At 43.7% G+C, this 17,914-nt stretch overlaps 1 protein-coding gene across 1 annotated transcript in view; it reads right to left on the bottom strand.

Annotated features, from left to right (window-relative positions):
- REC114 (REC114 meiotic recombination protein) overlaps nt 1–17,914 on the bottom strand; it is a 155,088-nt gene that overhangs the window by 37,212 nt on the left and 99,962 nt on the right. Inside the window, exons 3-4 of the mRNA XM_073361537.1 lie at nt 16,301–16,384; nt 8,593–8,595 (exon numbers count right to left, since the gene is read on the bottom strand). Of these exons, the coding sequence (XP_073217638.1) occupies nt 8,593–8,595; nt 16,301–16,384 (87 nt within the window). The remainder of the gene's footprint in view (nt 1–8,592; nt 8,596–16,300; nt 16,385–17,914) is intronic.

A 17,914-nucleotide genomic window follows, 5' to 3' on the forward strand; every position in this document is an offset into this window, starting at 1 on the left:
CCAATTTAGAGAAGGACCGGGATATCCTACAAGAGGATCTGGATGACCTTGTAAACTGGAGTAATAGTAATCGGATGAAATTTAATAGTGAGAAGTGTAAAGTTATGCATTTAGGGATTAATAACAAGAATTTTAGTTATAAACTGGGGACGCATCAATTAGACATAACAGAGGAGGAGAAGGACCTTGGAGTATTGGTTCATCATAGGACGACTATGAGCCACCAATGTGATATGGCCGTGAAAAAAGCTAATGCGGCCTTGGGATGCATCAGGCGAGATATTTCCGGTAGAGATAAGGAGGTTTTAGTACCGTTATACAAGGCACTGGTGAGACCTCACCTGGAATACTGTGTGCAGTTCTGGTCTCCCATGTTTAAGAAGGATGAATTCAAACTGGAACAGGTACAGAGAAGGGCTACTAGGATGATCTGAGGAATGGAAAACCTGTCTTATGAAAGGAGACTCAAGGAGCTTGGCTTGTTTAGCCTAATCAAAAGAAGGTTGAGGGAAGATATAGAATCATAGAATATCAGGGTTGGAAGGGACCTCAGGAGGTCATCTAGTCCAACCCCCTGCTCAAAGCAGGACCAATCCCCAATTTTTGCTCCACATCCCTAAATGGCCCCTTCAAGGATTGAACTCACAACCCTGGGTTTAGCAGGCCAATGCTCAAACCGCTGAGCTATCCCTCCCCCCTCTCTATAAATAGATCAGAGAGATAAATACCAGAGAGGGAGAGGAATTATTTAAGCTCAATGTGGACACAAGAACAAATGGATATAAACTGGTCATTGGGAAGTTTAGACGTGAAATTAGACGAAGGTTTCTAACCATTAGAGGAGTGAGCTTTTGGAATAGCCTTCCAAGGGAAGCAGTGGGGGCAAAAAACCTATCTGGCTTTTAGAGTATACTCGATAAGTTTATGGAGGAGAGGGTATGATGGGATAACATGATTTTGGTAATTAACTGATCTTTAAATATTCATGGTAAATAGGCGCAATGGCCTGTGATGGAATGTTAGATGGGGTGGGATCTGATTGCCATATTTGGGGTCGGGAAGGAATTTTCCTCCAGGGCAGATTGGAAGAGGCCCTGGATGTTTTTCGCCTTCCTCTGTAGCATGGGGCATGGGTCACTTGCTGGAGGAGTCTCTGCTTCTTGAAGTCTTTAAACCACGATTTGAGAACTTCAATAGCTCAGACATAGGTGAGAGGTTTTTTGCAGGAGTGGGTGGGTGAGATTCTGCGGCCTGCACTGTGCAAGAGGTCGGACTAGATGATCATAATGGTCCCTTCTGACCTTAGTAACTATAAATCTATAAAATGGCTTTCAGAAATAAAACAAACTTTCAGGGGAAGCTAGGATTAGATATCCCTCTACTTTGTTTTAATTTTCTTTTAAAAAATGTAAAGTAGTATTTGCTATTATCTTTCATTCAAGAAAAACACCATTATTGATTTAGTGTCTGAAATGTGCCATGTGCTTTCCAAGCAGAGGAAGATATAATCAAGATCTGAATGCCTAATCTAAATTTTAGAGGACTTCTGATTTTTTTTTTTAAAGGATATTTTAGTAAACTTGTCAACATATCCAACTTCTGGATCTCTGTGTAAAACTCACTGAAGTGTAGCACAGAATTAATTAATTTTAGTTTCAGCAAGAGCTCCTCCCCCCCTCCTTTGGTAAGCTGAAGAGGTAAAAATAATAGCAACGGTACATAACATGACCAAACTTTTAAAGTAAAAACTTCAATACACAACTGGAGATGGGGAAAATCTTGGAAATCAGCTTCTGTATTTCAAAGTTTTCGTGTACAGCCATCTCAATTATTTGGGTAACTTAAAACTAGCTAATAGTCTTGATAGTATTTCCTCCATGAAATCTTTTGCCTTAGATATGCTTTAATTTGCAGATTTTTGCTTTTTAGAGGGAGGATTCTCTTAAAATTTAATCTGGTCTCCTTAAACATCAGACCTGGAATAAAAAACTTTAAGGATAAAATAATGGTCACTGAAATCATAGGTGTTTTGCCATTGACTTCATTGGTGCCAGAATGTCTCCCTAAATGTTGAGGGAAATGTGAACAACCTAGGCAACAAGACTTGTGAAACAGTTAGAAGGGTATTCAATATCTAGCAGGAATTTAAATAAAAATAATGCTTTTGCATATGTAAAACAAGGAAAACTTTAAAAAATATCACTAGTGTCTAGAATTGTTGAAATGGGGAGTTATTTTAAAAAAAATTCCTATTTGCTGAATTCCCTGACCAAATGTTGCCTCTTACTGCATGTTCTAAAGATGGTCTGTATACCCCTTAACTCTGCCCTACTTAAATCATTGTCTGACTCAGCTACATGAGCTAGAATATAACAGGACTGTTAATCTATTATGAATGCAGTGTGGGGGAAAAGGGCCATGTATAAATTTTAGGAAAAAAATCTGTTAATATCGGACAAAATTACTACTCAAAATCAAGAAGGAAATTACTGGCCCTCTGCCCAAAATTCTTTCTTGCAATAGGCTTTAAACTATTGTGTTCTTTTTGGCAAAACTGGAATTTATGGGCCATTTTTAATTTTTTTTAAACTACAAATACACCAAAGTAGACCTTTGAACACAATTTGTCCAAAAAGAAGATCATTTAAATGAAAATGATATCGGGGTGGATTTGATTTAAATCTCTTAATCATGATTTAAATCACTAGTCAGGAAGACTCTATTTAATCATGGATTTCTACATAAAAGTGCATTCTTGTTGGTTGTTATAACCTTAGCACATATTCTTCACAACTCAGATAGGTTTCATTTTTAGAAGGCACACTCTATTTATATTTTTAAGTGATTTAGTTTGAAAACTTTTCAGATTAGTTTTACAGCTATATCAGAAAATGTTTGGTTATTTCATTTACCAAAGGTAATTGAAGCAGATAGTTCACCTCCCAATGACTTCATAAATACCTCCAATTCAACAGGTTAATCATTAATATTTGGAGGATTTTCTTGCCATGCTGTATGAGGAGAACATCACCAGAGAGACATTTAAATTATTTTATTTAACTAAAATAACAACATCGTGTATTCTGGATTATTTTCTTCAACAGCAAACATATAATATTATAACAAAACAAGCATATGAATTTTTTAATTTAGTTAAACATTCAAGATTTTTTAAAATTAGGTTTTTGTTAAAATTAACTAAAATATTTAAATGAAATTTAAAAAAATTAAATAGACTATGTCAGCCAGGTCAACATGAGAAACTTAAAATATTGGCTTCTGCAGCTAACTCAGTCATCTTCACCTTCATTTTCCTGTTTGTTCATAATCTGGAAAAGAAAAACAAGCTTTCCTGCTTTTTCAGGCCCTAAATGATTTCTCAATTTGGAATGAATGAGTCCAAAGGAAGAAAATATTCTTTCTACACCGGCAGAAGAAGCTACTGCTGTTAAAAGTGAGATTATCACTTCAACAGTCTCTGAATCCAAGTGCTTAAGTGACTTCCACCAGTTCAGTGGTGTGACTTTCTTTAAAACATCATCAGCAAACATATTTCTTGACTCGTTCTTATTCCCAAACTGGGTCTCTTTTATGGCCTGCTGCCATCATAGGTTTTCCCTTCTAGTCAGAGAATAGTATGGTAGATCTCAAATCAATGAAGGCTATACTCCAAGACTCAAGACTTCTAGAATATGCTGCTCAAACAGTTTCACTTTTGTTTCTACAGCCTGTGCCTCCCTTCTCACATTTATCTCCAGACTTCTTCTCCTTGTCCAGCTCTATTCCAACCCAACAATCTTTTCTATTCATTGAACTTTTTGAAACTTTTAGAGAGAGGTAAGGGATTGACTCTGTGTACACAAATTTGCAGAGACAATATAGCTGAGGTCTATTATTTATTTATTAAAAACATTTTTGCTGTTAACAAGCATATTATCTCTGGAGACACAAATCCACAGTTTGAGAACTGCAAAAGAGAAGGTTACTCACCTGCAGTAACAGGTTCTTCGAGATGTGTGTCCCTGCGGGTGCTCCACTCCAGGTGACAGTGCGTCCCAGCACCGTTTATCGGAGATCTTCTTCTGTGGCAGTGCCTAGTCGGGATGCATGCGCTCAGCTGCTGTCTCGCGGCGTCATTAGGGGACACACATCTTGAAGAACCTCAGTTACTACAAGGTGAGTAACCTTCTCTTCTTCAAGTGCTGTCCCTGTGGGTGCTCCACTCCAGGTGAATGTGAACCAGTGCCCATTATAATTGGTGGGATTTTGGAGTTGCGGCAGTAATAACGGTAGACAGTACTGTGTGGCCTACTATGGCATCTGCTGTGGTATCCTGTGTGATAGCACAATGTTTTGCGAATGTGTGGTCAGATGTCCACGTGGCCACCTTGGATATGTAGGTAATAGGTACGTTGTGGAGGAAGGCAACAGATGTTGACATCGCCTGAGTAGAATGAGTTCTGATGACCTCAGGTGGTTGAGCATTCCAAGTCTGGTAGCAGGATCTGATGCAGTCAGAGATGCACTTGGAGAGTTGTTGCTTAGAGATGCCATCACCCCTTGATCTCTCGGTAGTGGAGACAAATCACCTAGCCATTTTGTAAATCCCCTTAGTTCTGTCAAGATAGAATGCAATTGCCCATCGGACGTCGAGGATATGTAATGCTGCTTCCTGTGGAGTCTTATGAGGTTTGCAATAGAATGCAGGTAAGTGTATTGGTTGGTAAAGGTGGAAGGTAGACACCACACTGGGGAGGAATTTGGGGTGGGGTCGCATCGTAATCTTGTCTTTAGAGAAAATCATGTAGGGAGGGTAGGCCATCAGGGTGCTTAATTCACCGACCCTTCTCGCTGACGTTATGGCAACCAAGAAAACTACTTTCATAGGCATATGGAGCAGGGATGAGGTAGCCAGGGGTTCTAAGGGAGGTTTCATGAGACCTTGGAGAACTAGACTGAGATTCCAGGAGGCTGCTGATGGATGAATCTCAGGGTAGAGATTTTGCTGGCCTGGGAGGAACCTTTTTATGGTGGGGTGGGCAAAAAGTGAATATCCATCCAGCGGGTCATGGAAAATGGTGAGGGCCATGAGGTGTACTGTGATAGAACTGAGAAAGAGCCCGTCCTATTTTAGTTTCAAAAGGTAGTCTAAGATGTCAGGAAGGGTCACGGTCAGGGGTGTCAAGCGTCTGTGGAACCATCATATGGAGAAGCGTTTCAACTTTTGCAGGTAAGTCTTACGAGTGGAGTCTCTTCTATTGTGCAGGACGACTTACTGGACCTGTTCCAAACAGGCTAATTCATGGGTCTGAAACCATGAAGGAACCACACCATCAGATGGAGTTTCCGGAGCTGCGGATGCAGAAGCCAACCATTGTCCTGGGAGAGCAGATCTGGTCTGTCTGGGCCAAGCTGGGGCAATAAGTATGACCGTGGCCTTGTCCTCTCTGATCTTGCGTAGACCCCTCTGTATCAGTGGGATCGGCTGAAAAGTGTGCATGAGGGATTTGTTCCACAGAATGAGGAACGCATCCCCTAGGGATGCTGTCCCGAGTCCCGCTCTGGAGCAAAATACATGGCATTTGTGGTTCTGAGTTGTGGCAAACAGGTCTATCAATGGGGTGCCCCAGTGGGAGAAGAGTTGTTGGACTATCGTGGGATGTAATTCCCATTTGTGCTCCTCAGAGAACTGTCTGCTGAGTGTGTTGGCAGTAGTGTTGTGACACCCAGGCAGGTAAGAAGCAGTGATTTCTATGTGATGTTGTATGCACCAATTCCATAACCAGACGGCTTCTGTGCATAGGGAGTCAATCGTACTGCCCCCTCCCTGTTAATGTAGAACATGCATGCTATATTGTCCTTCAGGACCCAAATGGATTTGTTCTTTATGATGGGGAGAAACTGAAGGCAGGCGTACCTGATTCCTCTGAGCTCTAGAAGATTTATGTGCAGATGTGTCTCTGATAGGGGCCAGAGGCCCAGTGCCATGTGTTCCCCTAGGTGCGCTCCCCAACCTACCAGGGAAGCATCTGTGGTGAGTATGAATACAGAGGCGTGTGGATGGAAGGGGACACCCATACATAGGTTCTCTGGTTTTGTCCATCATTGTAGGGAGCACTCTATCTGCTGTGTGGGTATCAGGGTGGATTTTTGGAAGTTTATTTGCAAGCCTAGACTGTGGAAGAGGGAGATGGTAAAACGCATTGCTTTTACCATCTCATCGTATGAGCTGCCCTTGATAAGGCAATCGTCTAAGTAGGGGAAAAGTATACACCCATGTTTGCGGAGGTGGGCCACGACTATGGCTAGGGTCTTGGAGAATACTCTCGGTGCTGTGGAGAGACCAAATGGAAGTACTCTGTATTGAAAGTGGTCATGTCCGAGTGTGAATTGCAGGAAGCATCTGTGTGCTAGATGAATGGATATGTGGAAATAGGCATCCTGTAGGTCGAGGGCTGTGAATCAGTCCCCTAGTTCCACCGTGGGTATTATTGTGCCCAATGCGACCATCTTGAATTTCTGTACACATACAAATTTGTTCAGTCAGCGTAGGTCTAGTATAGGCCTCTATCCCCCACCTTTCTTTTGGGTCAGAAAGTAGTGGGAGTAGAAGCCTTTCCCCCGATATTGCATTGGTACAGGTTCCACTGCACCTAGCTGTAGAAGATGAGCCACTTCTATGCAAAGTAGGTGCTCGTGAGAGGGGTGCCTGAAGAGGGACAGGGAAGGGTGGGCGGGCAAGATATGAAAGGGTTGGAGTAACCCGACTCAGCTATTTCCAGGACCCAGCGGTCCTGGGTGACCTGTTGCCAGACATGGTGGAAAACCTGGAGGTGGTGGGCAAATAGGCAGAGGAGTCAAAGGGTGGTTACGCAGACCCCCTACCAGCACTTCAAAATTGCTGTTTTTGTTTCCCGATGGGTGGGAGGTAGCTGGTTGCACATGGTTTTGTCTGCGCCTAGGTGGTCTGTTGCGGTTTCTCCCAATATCATATGGTCTGGGCTGGGGATGGTGATCTTGTTGTGCACGGGGCCTCTGATAAGGTTGATACCATTGTCTCCTGGGGAGGGACGGGTATATGCCCAGTGTGCGCAAGGTGGCTCTAGAGTCTTCCATAGTATGAAGGACTTAGTCAGTTTTTTTAAGAAAAAAGTTCCTCTTTGTCAAAGGAAAGATCTTCGGCTTTGGTCTGCAGATCTTTGGGGATACTGATGCAGTCAGCCAGGAAGACCTGCGCATCACCACCGCAATTGCAGTAGTGCGGGCTGCTGTGTCCGCCATGTCCACTCTCCTGTCCTCTGGGATATGGGAGGCAAAATCAAAGAGCTTGTTGTAGTTGTCGTAGTCATAGCTTGCAAGGAGGGTGGAGTAATTTGCCATTCTAGAGTGGAGGAGGTATAAACCTTGCGGCCCAGGAAGTCAAGGTGTTTGAGGTCTTTGTCTTGCAGAGTGGGCCGGTATTGTGGCTGTTTTGTTCTGTGCATCACTGCATCCACCACAAGAGTAGGGTTGTGGGTGTGAAAATAAGAAATCTACGTCCTTAGCGGAACATAATATTTACGTTCAGCCTTCTTGCATAGAGGCAGGGGTCTGCTAGAGAGTATCAGCTGGTTCCAGGAGGGTTTCATTTATGGGTAGCGCAATTTTTGAGAGCACAGAGGGTTGGAGGATTTTGAGGAGTCTGTGTTGTCTCCTGGACTTCCTCCAAAGGAATGTCCTGGCTGACTGCCACCCTCTTGAAAAGTTCCTGGAATTGCTTAAAGTCGTCCACATTTTGTGGAGGTGGAGGCATGGGGGCTTCATCTGCGGCAGATGGAGAGGCAGGAGCCAGTAAATCCGGGAAGGGTTCATGGCCCACATCTTCAAGAGGGGGTTCAGGAGCTCTAGATGTAGATGGAGGTGGAGACATAGGCGCAGAACGGGCTTGCAGTCTGGTGGAAGGGGCACGAGGAGGAGTGGTGGCAGGAGCCAACCAAGGGTACCACTGAGGCCAGGGCATGGGGTAGGAAAAGTGGGGCCCCTCCCACAAGGGGACAAAATAGGGAAACTGAGGCTGGTTCTTGTGAAGTGCCGAGCCTTGAGACAGATATGGCTCCAGTGGAGGAGGAGAATCAGGCAGGGAGAACTCTGCCTGCTGCTGCATGTCATTCTCGCTGTCAGTGAAGGTAGCCAGGTCGGGTGGCGAGAGCGGTTGTTCAAACAGTTAGCACTGTGTGTCGAGGAGCGGAGAGTCAGGCTCAGGGGCCATGGAGATATCATTCTGATGCAGAAATTGTTGCTGCTCTCTGGGCTGTGGTGCTGCGGAGCGTGGAGTGTGAGCTACAGCCCACAGCAGCTTTTGTTTAGCTTTAGCAGGAGCTGCGGGCCGTTTGTAGGAGCCCTGCAGAGGTTCCGTATGTGCTGCAGGGGTGACGGGCAGGCTCAGTGCCAATGTTCTTGTCAGCACTGAGGTGGAATGGGCTGCCAGCACTGGGTCCATCATCAGTGCCGGCGGGACTGGTGCCGAGGAGAGCTTCCCACGGTGGGAAGTCGGGTCCCTGCTTTTCCACCCCACGTGAGCCACGGCTGAGGTGCTGGGCCGGTCGGAGGCACCTGCTCTTGGCGCCATCTTCACTGAGGGTGAAGATCTTTCAGGAGACCCTTTACCCTTTTGAAAGTCTCTGTGTGGAGACATTGGGACTTCCTGCCTCTTTGCCTGAGAGGGTGAAGCCGTGCTCCTGGTCGGTTCCAACTTAGCAGGGGAGCGTGAGGGAGAGGGTTTACTGCCCGTCTCCACACGTGGTTGCAGAGCTTTCTCCATCAGGAGCATTTTTAGCTGCAAGTCACTGTCATGACGAGCCCTAGTTTTCAGGTTGGTACAGTGGAGACACTTGGCAAGGACGTGTGTCTCGCCGAGGCATTTCACACCGAGTGAGTGCCAGTCAGACCATGGCATAGGACCCCGGCATCATGGAAGTATGACTGCTTGGGGGGAAGACTCAACGGGAGATGAACATGAGAGAAAAGTGTGTGTTTGGTTTTGTTCGTTTTAAACTAACAAACTATTCTAAAAGAAGGTAGAGAACTGGGATATGTCTAGCTAACTATTTCTATTCCTTCCTACTTGTCACTGAAGGAAATCAGGGAAGAGGTTAGCACTGCCCCGAGTCCCGTCTTCAGCCGAAGAAGGTTGAGAAGGAACTGGGCGGGGGAGCGGGACGTGTGCATTCCAGCAGACCCTAATGACGCCACCAGACAGAGCTGAGTACGTGTATCCCAACAAGGCACTGCTACGGAAGATCTCCGATCAATGGTCACCTGGAGTGGAGCACCCACACTGTCACCTGGAGTGGAGCACCCACAGGGACAAAGAAGAAGAACTAAGCATCTCTGATGGTATCTTCTAGACTGAGCACTGAGTCCCATTAGGTAGATAGAAGGATTAACCTAAATCATCTATACAGCAGCCCCCTGGAACCCCATAAAATTGGGTCCCTAATCCATGAACAATTGGAACTCATTTACAAAACTTGTCTTAAACATTACATGAATATATTGTTTCATTCTATAGAATTAGAATTTATAATCCCTATTCCATGATAAGATACATTATAGCTCAAAGATATTGCATCTAAAACTATCTTTAGATAGGTTTTTTTTCTCAAAAAGCATTTTATCAAAATCTGATTTAAATAAAAAAAATTGGATTTTTTTATTTAAATCATTGATTTTTATCCACCCTGGATGACATAGATCCCAAGGAGGATGTTTTGGACAATTCTTTCTTCTTTATCTCACGTGGAACTGTATATGCAATTGATCTTGACTTTGAACTGCTAACATTTCTCTTTTTACTTCCCTTTTTCTGTTCCTTTTGGTAGATTTAGTGGAATTTGATAAGGCTACTCATTTTTCCTTTGAAATTATGAAAATCCTTATTTGATTCCCTTCATAATATTTACAAAATATCAATAAATAAAAAGGGTAACAAAATGGCCATGTCAGAGATGTCCATGACTGCTTGTAAGGCTATTCTGGTCACCATCTGACCACCTCTAATGGTCTCCTTTAACTCTTCTCTGGTATCCTTTGCCCCTTTCAGCAGGAGGAAGGGGTCACCCTGTCCCATGTCAAATTATATTTGGTGAAAACCTGGTAGTTTGCCACATAGTTTCAGTGAGGCAGAGAAGAGGCTTTGCACTCAGACAGGTCTAGCTCTTTGGCTGCCTTGTCCTTGGGCCTTGTTTTGATTTTTGAGTTTTCCTGCACTGTTGCAACTACCAGTGATCCTGAGTTTGGTAAGAGTAAAAGTGTTCAAAATTTTTTGGAGACACTTGATCTCACTTCTCCACTTGTTTAAACAGAGGCTGGATAACAACTCAGTTTTGCCTGCGCTCTTTGGCTGGTTCCAGTATTTCTTCAAATTATTTCTAAAAGATGAGTTTGAGGCTAGGATAAATCTGGCAAAAGGCCTAACTTACTACATTTCATCTTGTTGCTACAGATGGTAAGGAGAGTAACGGAGGGTGGGTCATGGCTGCTTCACGAAAGCTTATGTTCAAATAAATTTGTTAGTCTCTAAGGTGCCACAAGTACTCCTTTTCTTTTTAGTCCAAAGGTGTAAATTGTAACCACTAACACACTATTATGTGGAACTTTATTAAACAGATCTCAAGGGACATATACAAAGGTAAACATAAATATTACTTTATGGATATGATGAGTGAGCGATAGAAGGTTTCGATTTTGCCTTAAATCACACAGTTAGCAACCCAGCCAGTCTTCCAATTCTCAGTCCAGAGCCCTTCCTCTTTATAAGGCAACAAAGACAGCCTTCTCAGCCCCTAATTGCACAACTGCTACCCAGATTTCCTACTACCACCAATGTGAATTTCACACCTGGAATGGTTATATAATTGAGGACCTGAGGAAATATCCTTTAAAGAAAAATACAGCTATGGTGCAAAAAATTCTGACTAGTTCTGATTTTCTTAAATGTGCAACTCATCTAAATCAAGATGTTTCCAAACTAAATTTCTCAATTAAAACAGCAGCAGAATGGGTTTCTGAACTGATAGTTTGCAAGGCATTGTTTAAAAACAGACTATTTCACTAGAAATGCAATATTATCAACTGAGTGAATGTCAAATTGGTTTTCATAAATCTTTTTCTCAAGTATAAATCCCAGTCATTAATCTCCATGTTTCTTTGATGAGGATCATTCTTTAGACTCTGTACAGCTGTGAAGCAGGTAACTGGGAACATAGAGAACAGGAGAAAAGAGAAGCAGCAAAATAAATGAAATGTGGTTTGTGTGTTTTTTAATTTCCTACTATGTCAACAAAATAAAAAGCAAGGAGCATCACAAAGGAAAAGCAATTTTAGTAGAAGACTATTCGTTTCTCTGTTTACAGAGAAATAAGTCCTGTTTTTGAAAAGAAATAAACAGCTTTCCCCTATTCAAAGGGCTCCTGCCTCTCTCTGTGTCTCAATATTTTGCAGGAATTTCAATGTTTTTGGTTTACCAACGTGGAAAGACAGGCCTGAAATTTAATACACCAACTATGCACAGGAATGGGGGGGAGGAATAGCCCAGTGGTTTGAGCATTGGCCTACTAAATCCAGACTTGTGAGTTCAATCCTTGAGGGGGCTATTTAGGGATCTGGGGCAAAAATTAGGGATTGGCCCTGCTTTGAGCAGGGGGTTGGACTAGATGACCTCCTGAAGTCCCTTCCAACCCTGACCGTCTATGATTCTAATATCTTCTCCACCAGTAAAATGCAGCCATTTCTGGTGTGAAATAGGGCAAATGTTTAACAGGACATGCTAAAACCACCACATCCTATTGAAAGTGCAGGAGGAATTTAGGTAAATAATATGGCAATGCAGGTTGAATTTACCGAAGACACTGGTGTTAATATTCCTCCTCCTTCTGAAATATGTCCTTGTGCTCCATGTAAACAAAAGCTGTCAAAACTTTGATTTTTATCTCTTAACTGAAAGGTGCAGCATAGTGCCCTTTTAACACTATGCTGGGGTGCTCATTGGGAAAATGATAATCTATTGATTCACCAACACTACTTACTACTGCACCTGGACATTTTCCTCCAGTAGGTCTCCCATCTACATGCTGACCCAGGTTCAGTTATGCGATCATATGTGGAAATAGGTTGGCTATGGGTCATTATCATCCACGGATTTAAAATCAGCTGAGAGAGATATAAGCTCTTCATAACTGGGGAAAAAAGTAAATACATTTTCTGATGCCACACCAAGGTAAGAGGAAGTAGTAGTTATCTTGTGCTGTAACAATGGTTCTTTGAGATGTGCGTCCCTATGGATGCTCCACTGTAGGTGTTTGGGGGTCACTGCGCTTCTGATTGGAGATCTTTGGTAGCAGTGTCTGGCCTGCACACATGCTCTCTTCTCCTCATGCTATGCCTCAAAAAATTAGTGCTGCATGCACAAACCACCCTCAGTTCCTTCTCTACCACAGAGTCCCTATCAAGAACTCTGAAGTAGAGGGGAGGAGGGTGGGTCATGGAGCACCCATAGGGACACATGTTTCAAAGAACCATCATTAACTGCACAAAGTAACTACTTTTCTTTGAGTAGTGTACCTATGAGGCTCCACTGTAGGTACCTCCAGAGCAGTATCTCTAAGGGGAGTGTGATGGCCTGTACCCGCAGGGTGAAGCCTGGAAGCTGTTGGAACTACTGGACCCCTAACTATTCAGCTGGGTTGGCCTCTTCCCTTTGCTCTGCTGGTGACACACAGCCGAACCCTCTGGGCCCTGTTATCACCCAACATGATAGCAGGTGGCACCACACACCCAACCGAGTCACCTGAGTGCTTTACCTGAGTCACTCACAGATCAACAAGGGAGGCATCAGCCAATTTCTCACTCCTGAGCCTTGCACCCCCTACTGGAGTATAAACCCAGAATTATGCCATCATGCACTGCACAGTCTGCTCCCCTCTCAGTGTGAGGAAGATATACAACAGGCTTTGTTAACAAAGCTAACATTCCCTAACACTTAACTTAAAAACACACTGGTTAAGATAACAGATAACAAGTTTATTAACTACAGAAAGATTAAGTGATAGCAAATAAACAAAAGTGCAATCTAAACCTAATATACTACACAGGATTTGAATTAAACAGTCTCACAAACAGTTTGTAGATGTCTCATAAACAGGCAGAGTTTCCTTCTTTCTTGCCTGGGACCAGCAATTCACCAGTTCAAAATCTTTATGCTTCCAAAGGTATTTTCAGGGGTTGAGTTGTGGAGAAAGTGAGGCTCCTTGGTGATGTTACTTCCCCATTTTATAGTTTTTTCCACAAGGCGAGAACGCCTTTGTTCTAAGTCAGGTTCCCAGCCCGGTTTGTGGAAAAATACAGGTACCAAAATGGAGTTCAGTATCATGTGATCTAGTCACATGCTCTTGCATACCTTGCTGAGTCATAGCAGCCATTATTCATAGGCTGGCTGAAGCATCCCCAGGTGAGGACAATCCTTTCCCAAGGCCCACTGTCTTTGCTGATGGGCTATTCTACTTGGATAGGCCATTCATGATGTGCTAGCCTGAATGCAAACGAACTTTAGGGTTCAGAGTAACAGCCGTGTTAGTCTGTATTCGCAAAAAGAAAAGGAGTACTTGTGGCACCTTAGAGACTAACCAATTTATTTGAGCATGAGCTTTCGTGAGCTACAGCTCACTTCATTAAACTTGGAGAGTAGCTATTACCAGCAGGAGAGTGAGTTTGTGTGTGTGGTTTTTGGAGGGGGTGAGGGAGTGAGAGAACCTGGATTTGTGCAGGAAATGGCCCACCTTGATTATCATACACATTGTGAAGAGAGTGGTCACTTTGGATGGGCTATTACCAGCAGGAGAGTGAGTTTGTGTGTGGGGGGCGGAGGGTGAGAAAACCTGGATTTGTGCTGGAAATGGCCCAACTTGATGATCACTTTAGATAAGCTATTACCAGCAGGACAGTGGGGTGGGAGGAGGTATTGTTTCATGGTCTCTGTGTGTATATAATGTCTTCTGCAGTTTCCACAGTATGAATCCGATGAAGTGAGCTGTAGCTCACGAAAGCTCATGCTCAAATAAATTGGTTAGTCTCTAAGGTGCCACAAGTACTCCTTTTCTTTTTGTGAACTTTAGGGTGTTACCCAGGGTTGAGCACATTTGAAATACAAAGACACAGTCGATATTCATATCTTCAGATACAAAAATGATACATGCATACACATAAGATAATAATATTCAGCAAATTATAACTTTTCCATAGACATCTCACATGAGACATTTTGCACAAGATACCTCATAATTATGTCATAAACATATCATAATTATACCATTATATAGTGAATATAGGGCAGTCACAGGGAGGCTGGGGCTTCAGAGTTGAGTCTGTTATGGATGATAATACTGCGGAGCCGAAGCTAGTGTTCGAAGCAGAGTCTGCAAAGGTATGTATGGACACCCAGGTGGCTGATCTGCCGATTTCTGAGAAGAAGGCAAACTGATTTCATGGAGTATGTGCGAATTCCAGATGGAGGTACTATCTTGAGATGGTCGGTACTGAGGGCGTACATACTGATGCTGTCTTCCTGGAAGCGGCATGGTCTCCTTTCCTGTACCTGACAGGCATTACTGATGCTTCGAAGCCTGTGTCCTTAGGGTCCTTAGGCATATCAGCAGTATCTTTTGCACTGGATCCACGTGATCTATGGGTACCATGCTTAGATGCCTTCAGTGCCATCAGTACAGGGGAGACCGAACATGCTGGGGATCTCCTCTAGCTGGTTCAGGTCTCACTATGAGGGCTTGAAGCTCTCTTTTTGGAGGTCTTACGTGGAGAGTCTGAAGGATTTCTGTCGGTTCACCGGCCTTGGAGTTGGAAGGCTGTGGAGAAGATTTACATCACCTGGGAGACTCTGGGCCCAGGTCAGACACCGGCTGCTGAGCTCGCTCCATGAGGAGCAGATTTAGTTTCAGTTCCCATTTTTTTAGAATCTGGTTTTTGGCTGCTGACAGATGGTATGCTTCTGTGGAATGTGGCCCTCCCCGAGGCAACGGACACAACAGGAATGCCCAACCATTACCAGAATGGACTCCTTGCAGGAGAGGCACCTCTTAAACCTGGGCAAACCAGGCATACCTGTTACTGAGGGCAATCCCCAATTAAGGGAGAAAAAAGAGAAGAGAAAAAAACTAAAGGAAACTCTATGATACTAAGAAGAAAAACACTAAAACTAGCTAAGAACGAATTTCTAAAGAGTAAAGTACCTGTGAGTGCACTGCTAATCACTTCGTTTCTAGCCCGGGTGCTTTAGAAGGAACTGAGGACAGTTCTTCCACACAGTACTAATTAGCCTCGAGGCAGATCATGAGGAGGGGAGAGTGCATGTGCAGGCCCAACACACCCTGTTACCAAAGATCTCTGTTCAGAAGTGCAGAAGCTACAGTGGAGCACCCATAGGGACACTACTCGAAGAAGAAGTAGGCTATTTCTGAGGCAAGAAAATGTCTTTCCTGTTCACTTGAACAATCTTTGTTATTCTTCTTCGAGTCTACTAGCATTCTGCAGACAATAAGGTGTTTTTCCCTACAAACTGTAGAATACCACTTCTCTGTTTATAAATCAAACATACCTATATAAAAACAAAATGCAATCACTGACTGTTAAGCAGTCTTGTGACGGGTCCACATGAATTTTTCATAAGGAACAAAGCAAGAGCGATGCTAAACATTGCTTCCTTCACTTACAGCTATATTAGCCAGTTCTGCACCTCCCCCACATGATCCTGGAAATGTGGTATGCTGGAACAGGTCAAAGAATCACTGGGGCATTCTTATGCCCCAACTATTCTACACCTGAATGGGAGAGGCACAGTCCATGACCCATAACACAGCACTCAGTTCTGAGTTTCAGACTTACACATCCTAGGAAACTGATGTCATTTCTACCGAAAATCTTGTTTAGATGTCTAGGACAATCTGGAGCACTTTTAATTATACCAAATAAGCACATGTAGTTAAAATTTTTATCCATGGTCACGTATGATGAATTCAAAAGTGTCTAGGCTCCAAACCATCTACTTGCAAAGAAATTCAAGTAACAAAACCATAGGTCCATTAGCCTGAGGAAAGGAGTTCCTTCATCTTCACCTTAAGCATACAAATAACTCACTGTACCTTTGAACTTCCTGTTGAATTTCACCAAAATCAACACAAAAAAATGACATTGCAGATATTAAGTTCAGACATAGCACCCAGATTTTTCTAGCAGAAACAACAATGCAACTTACTTTAAACTTTGAACCAAACAACAGACAATCTGCTCTTCTTACTATCTTCAACCATTTGTGGGCATCAATTAATGAAAAACCTTCCTGAAATTAAGCAAAAAAAAATAGTGATTTGTACAGAAAACAGAAAAGCAGAAGGACTCAGTTATGCAAGCTAATAAACTGACCCTGGTCAGTAAATGAGAAAATAGTTACAACATGAATTTAAGGCGCAGAAATTCTTTCAGAAATAAAGAATGTAAATACAAATCTTATATATTTTGAAAGAAAAATATTGTAATAAACAATATTTATCATACATAGATGTAAGCAGTGTCAGGATGAGCTCCACCCTGACATCTGGTGGTGAGGTGTGGCAAGTTGTGGAAAAGAACTTCAGGGGCCGATCTCATTTGCATAGGCACACCCACCACGCCTAGAATGAGACCATAGCTGCCCAAATGGTCACTTTGGCTGCTGTGGGATCCCCAGTGTCTCTGTTATTGGGGCAGGAAGAATAAATTGTTATTACCCTGATTATGGGAACTGTGCTTGGAACTGTATGTGGCCTTTTGTTATGATGGAGGGATTCACCATCAACTAAGTAGCACTCGCTAGGCAAGGGTCATGGGTTCCAAAACTGTGTAAATGGAGAGAGGCTGGGGACAAGTAGCAATACTTGGTGGCATGGGCCCCTTGGTGAGGGCCTTACATGCTAATTGCACTTCCTCCTCTCTCCACTGTGGAATATCAGAGCTAATTTTGATTTCATTAGAAGTCTAGTTATAGGCTGCTGAGCTCACTTTGGGCTGACAGTGCACTAGCACTGGGGCTCCCCTACTACAAGCTGAATTCACCTAAGAGCTGAAATCACAGAGTGTTGTGTTAAGTAGTGGGGGAGCTTGAAGATATATTGTGGAGAGTTCGTGGGGCGGCTGGCGGAGCGGAGCGCAGCTGAGCGAAGGAGTTCGTGGGGCGGCTGGCGGAGCGGAGTGCAGCTGAGCGAAGGAGTTTGTGGGGCGGCTGGCGGAGCGGAGCGCCGCTATGGAGCGGTCATAGAATCATAGAATATCAGGGTTGGAAGGGACCCCAGAAGGTCATCTAGTCCAACCCCCTGCTCCAAGCAGGACCAATTCCCAGTTAAATCATCCCAGCCAGGGCTTTGTCAAGCCTGACCTTAAAAACCTCTAAGGAAGGAGATTCTACCACCTCCCTAGGTAACGCATTCCAGTGTTTCACCACCCTCTTAGTGAAAAAGTTTTTCCTAATATCCAATCTAAACCTCCCCCACTGCAACTTGAGACCATTACTCCTCGTTCTGTCATCTGCTACCATTGAGAACAGTCTAGAGCCATCCTCTTTGGAACCCCCTTTCAGGTAGTTGAAAGCAGCTATCAAATCCCCCCTCATTCTTCTCTTCTGCAGGCTAAACAATCCCAGCTCCCTCAGCCTCTCCTCATAACTCATGTGTTCCAGTCCCCTAATCATTTTTGTTGCCCTTCGCTGGACTCTCTCCAATTTATCCACATCCTTCTTGAAGTGTGGGGCCCAAAACTGGACACAGTACTCCAGATGAGGCCTCACCAATGTCGAATAGAGGGGAACGATCACGTCCCTCGATCTGCTCGCTATGCC

This window comes from Lepidochelys kempii, chromosome 10, assembly GCF_965140265.1.
Source record: "Lepidochelys kempii isolate rLepKem1 chromosome 10, rLepKem1.hap2, whole genome shotgun sequence".
In the NCBI taxonomy this organism is placed as follows: Eukaryota; Metazoa; Chordata; order Testudines; family Cheloniidae; genus Lepidochelys; species Lepidochelys kempii.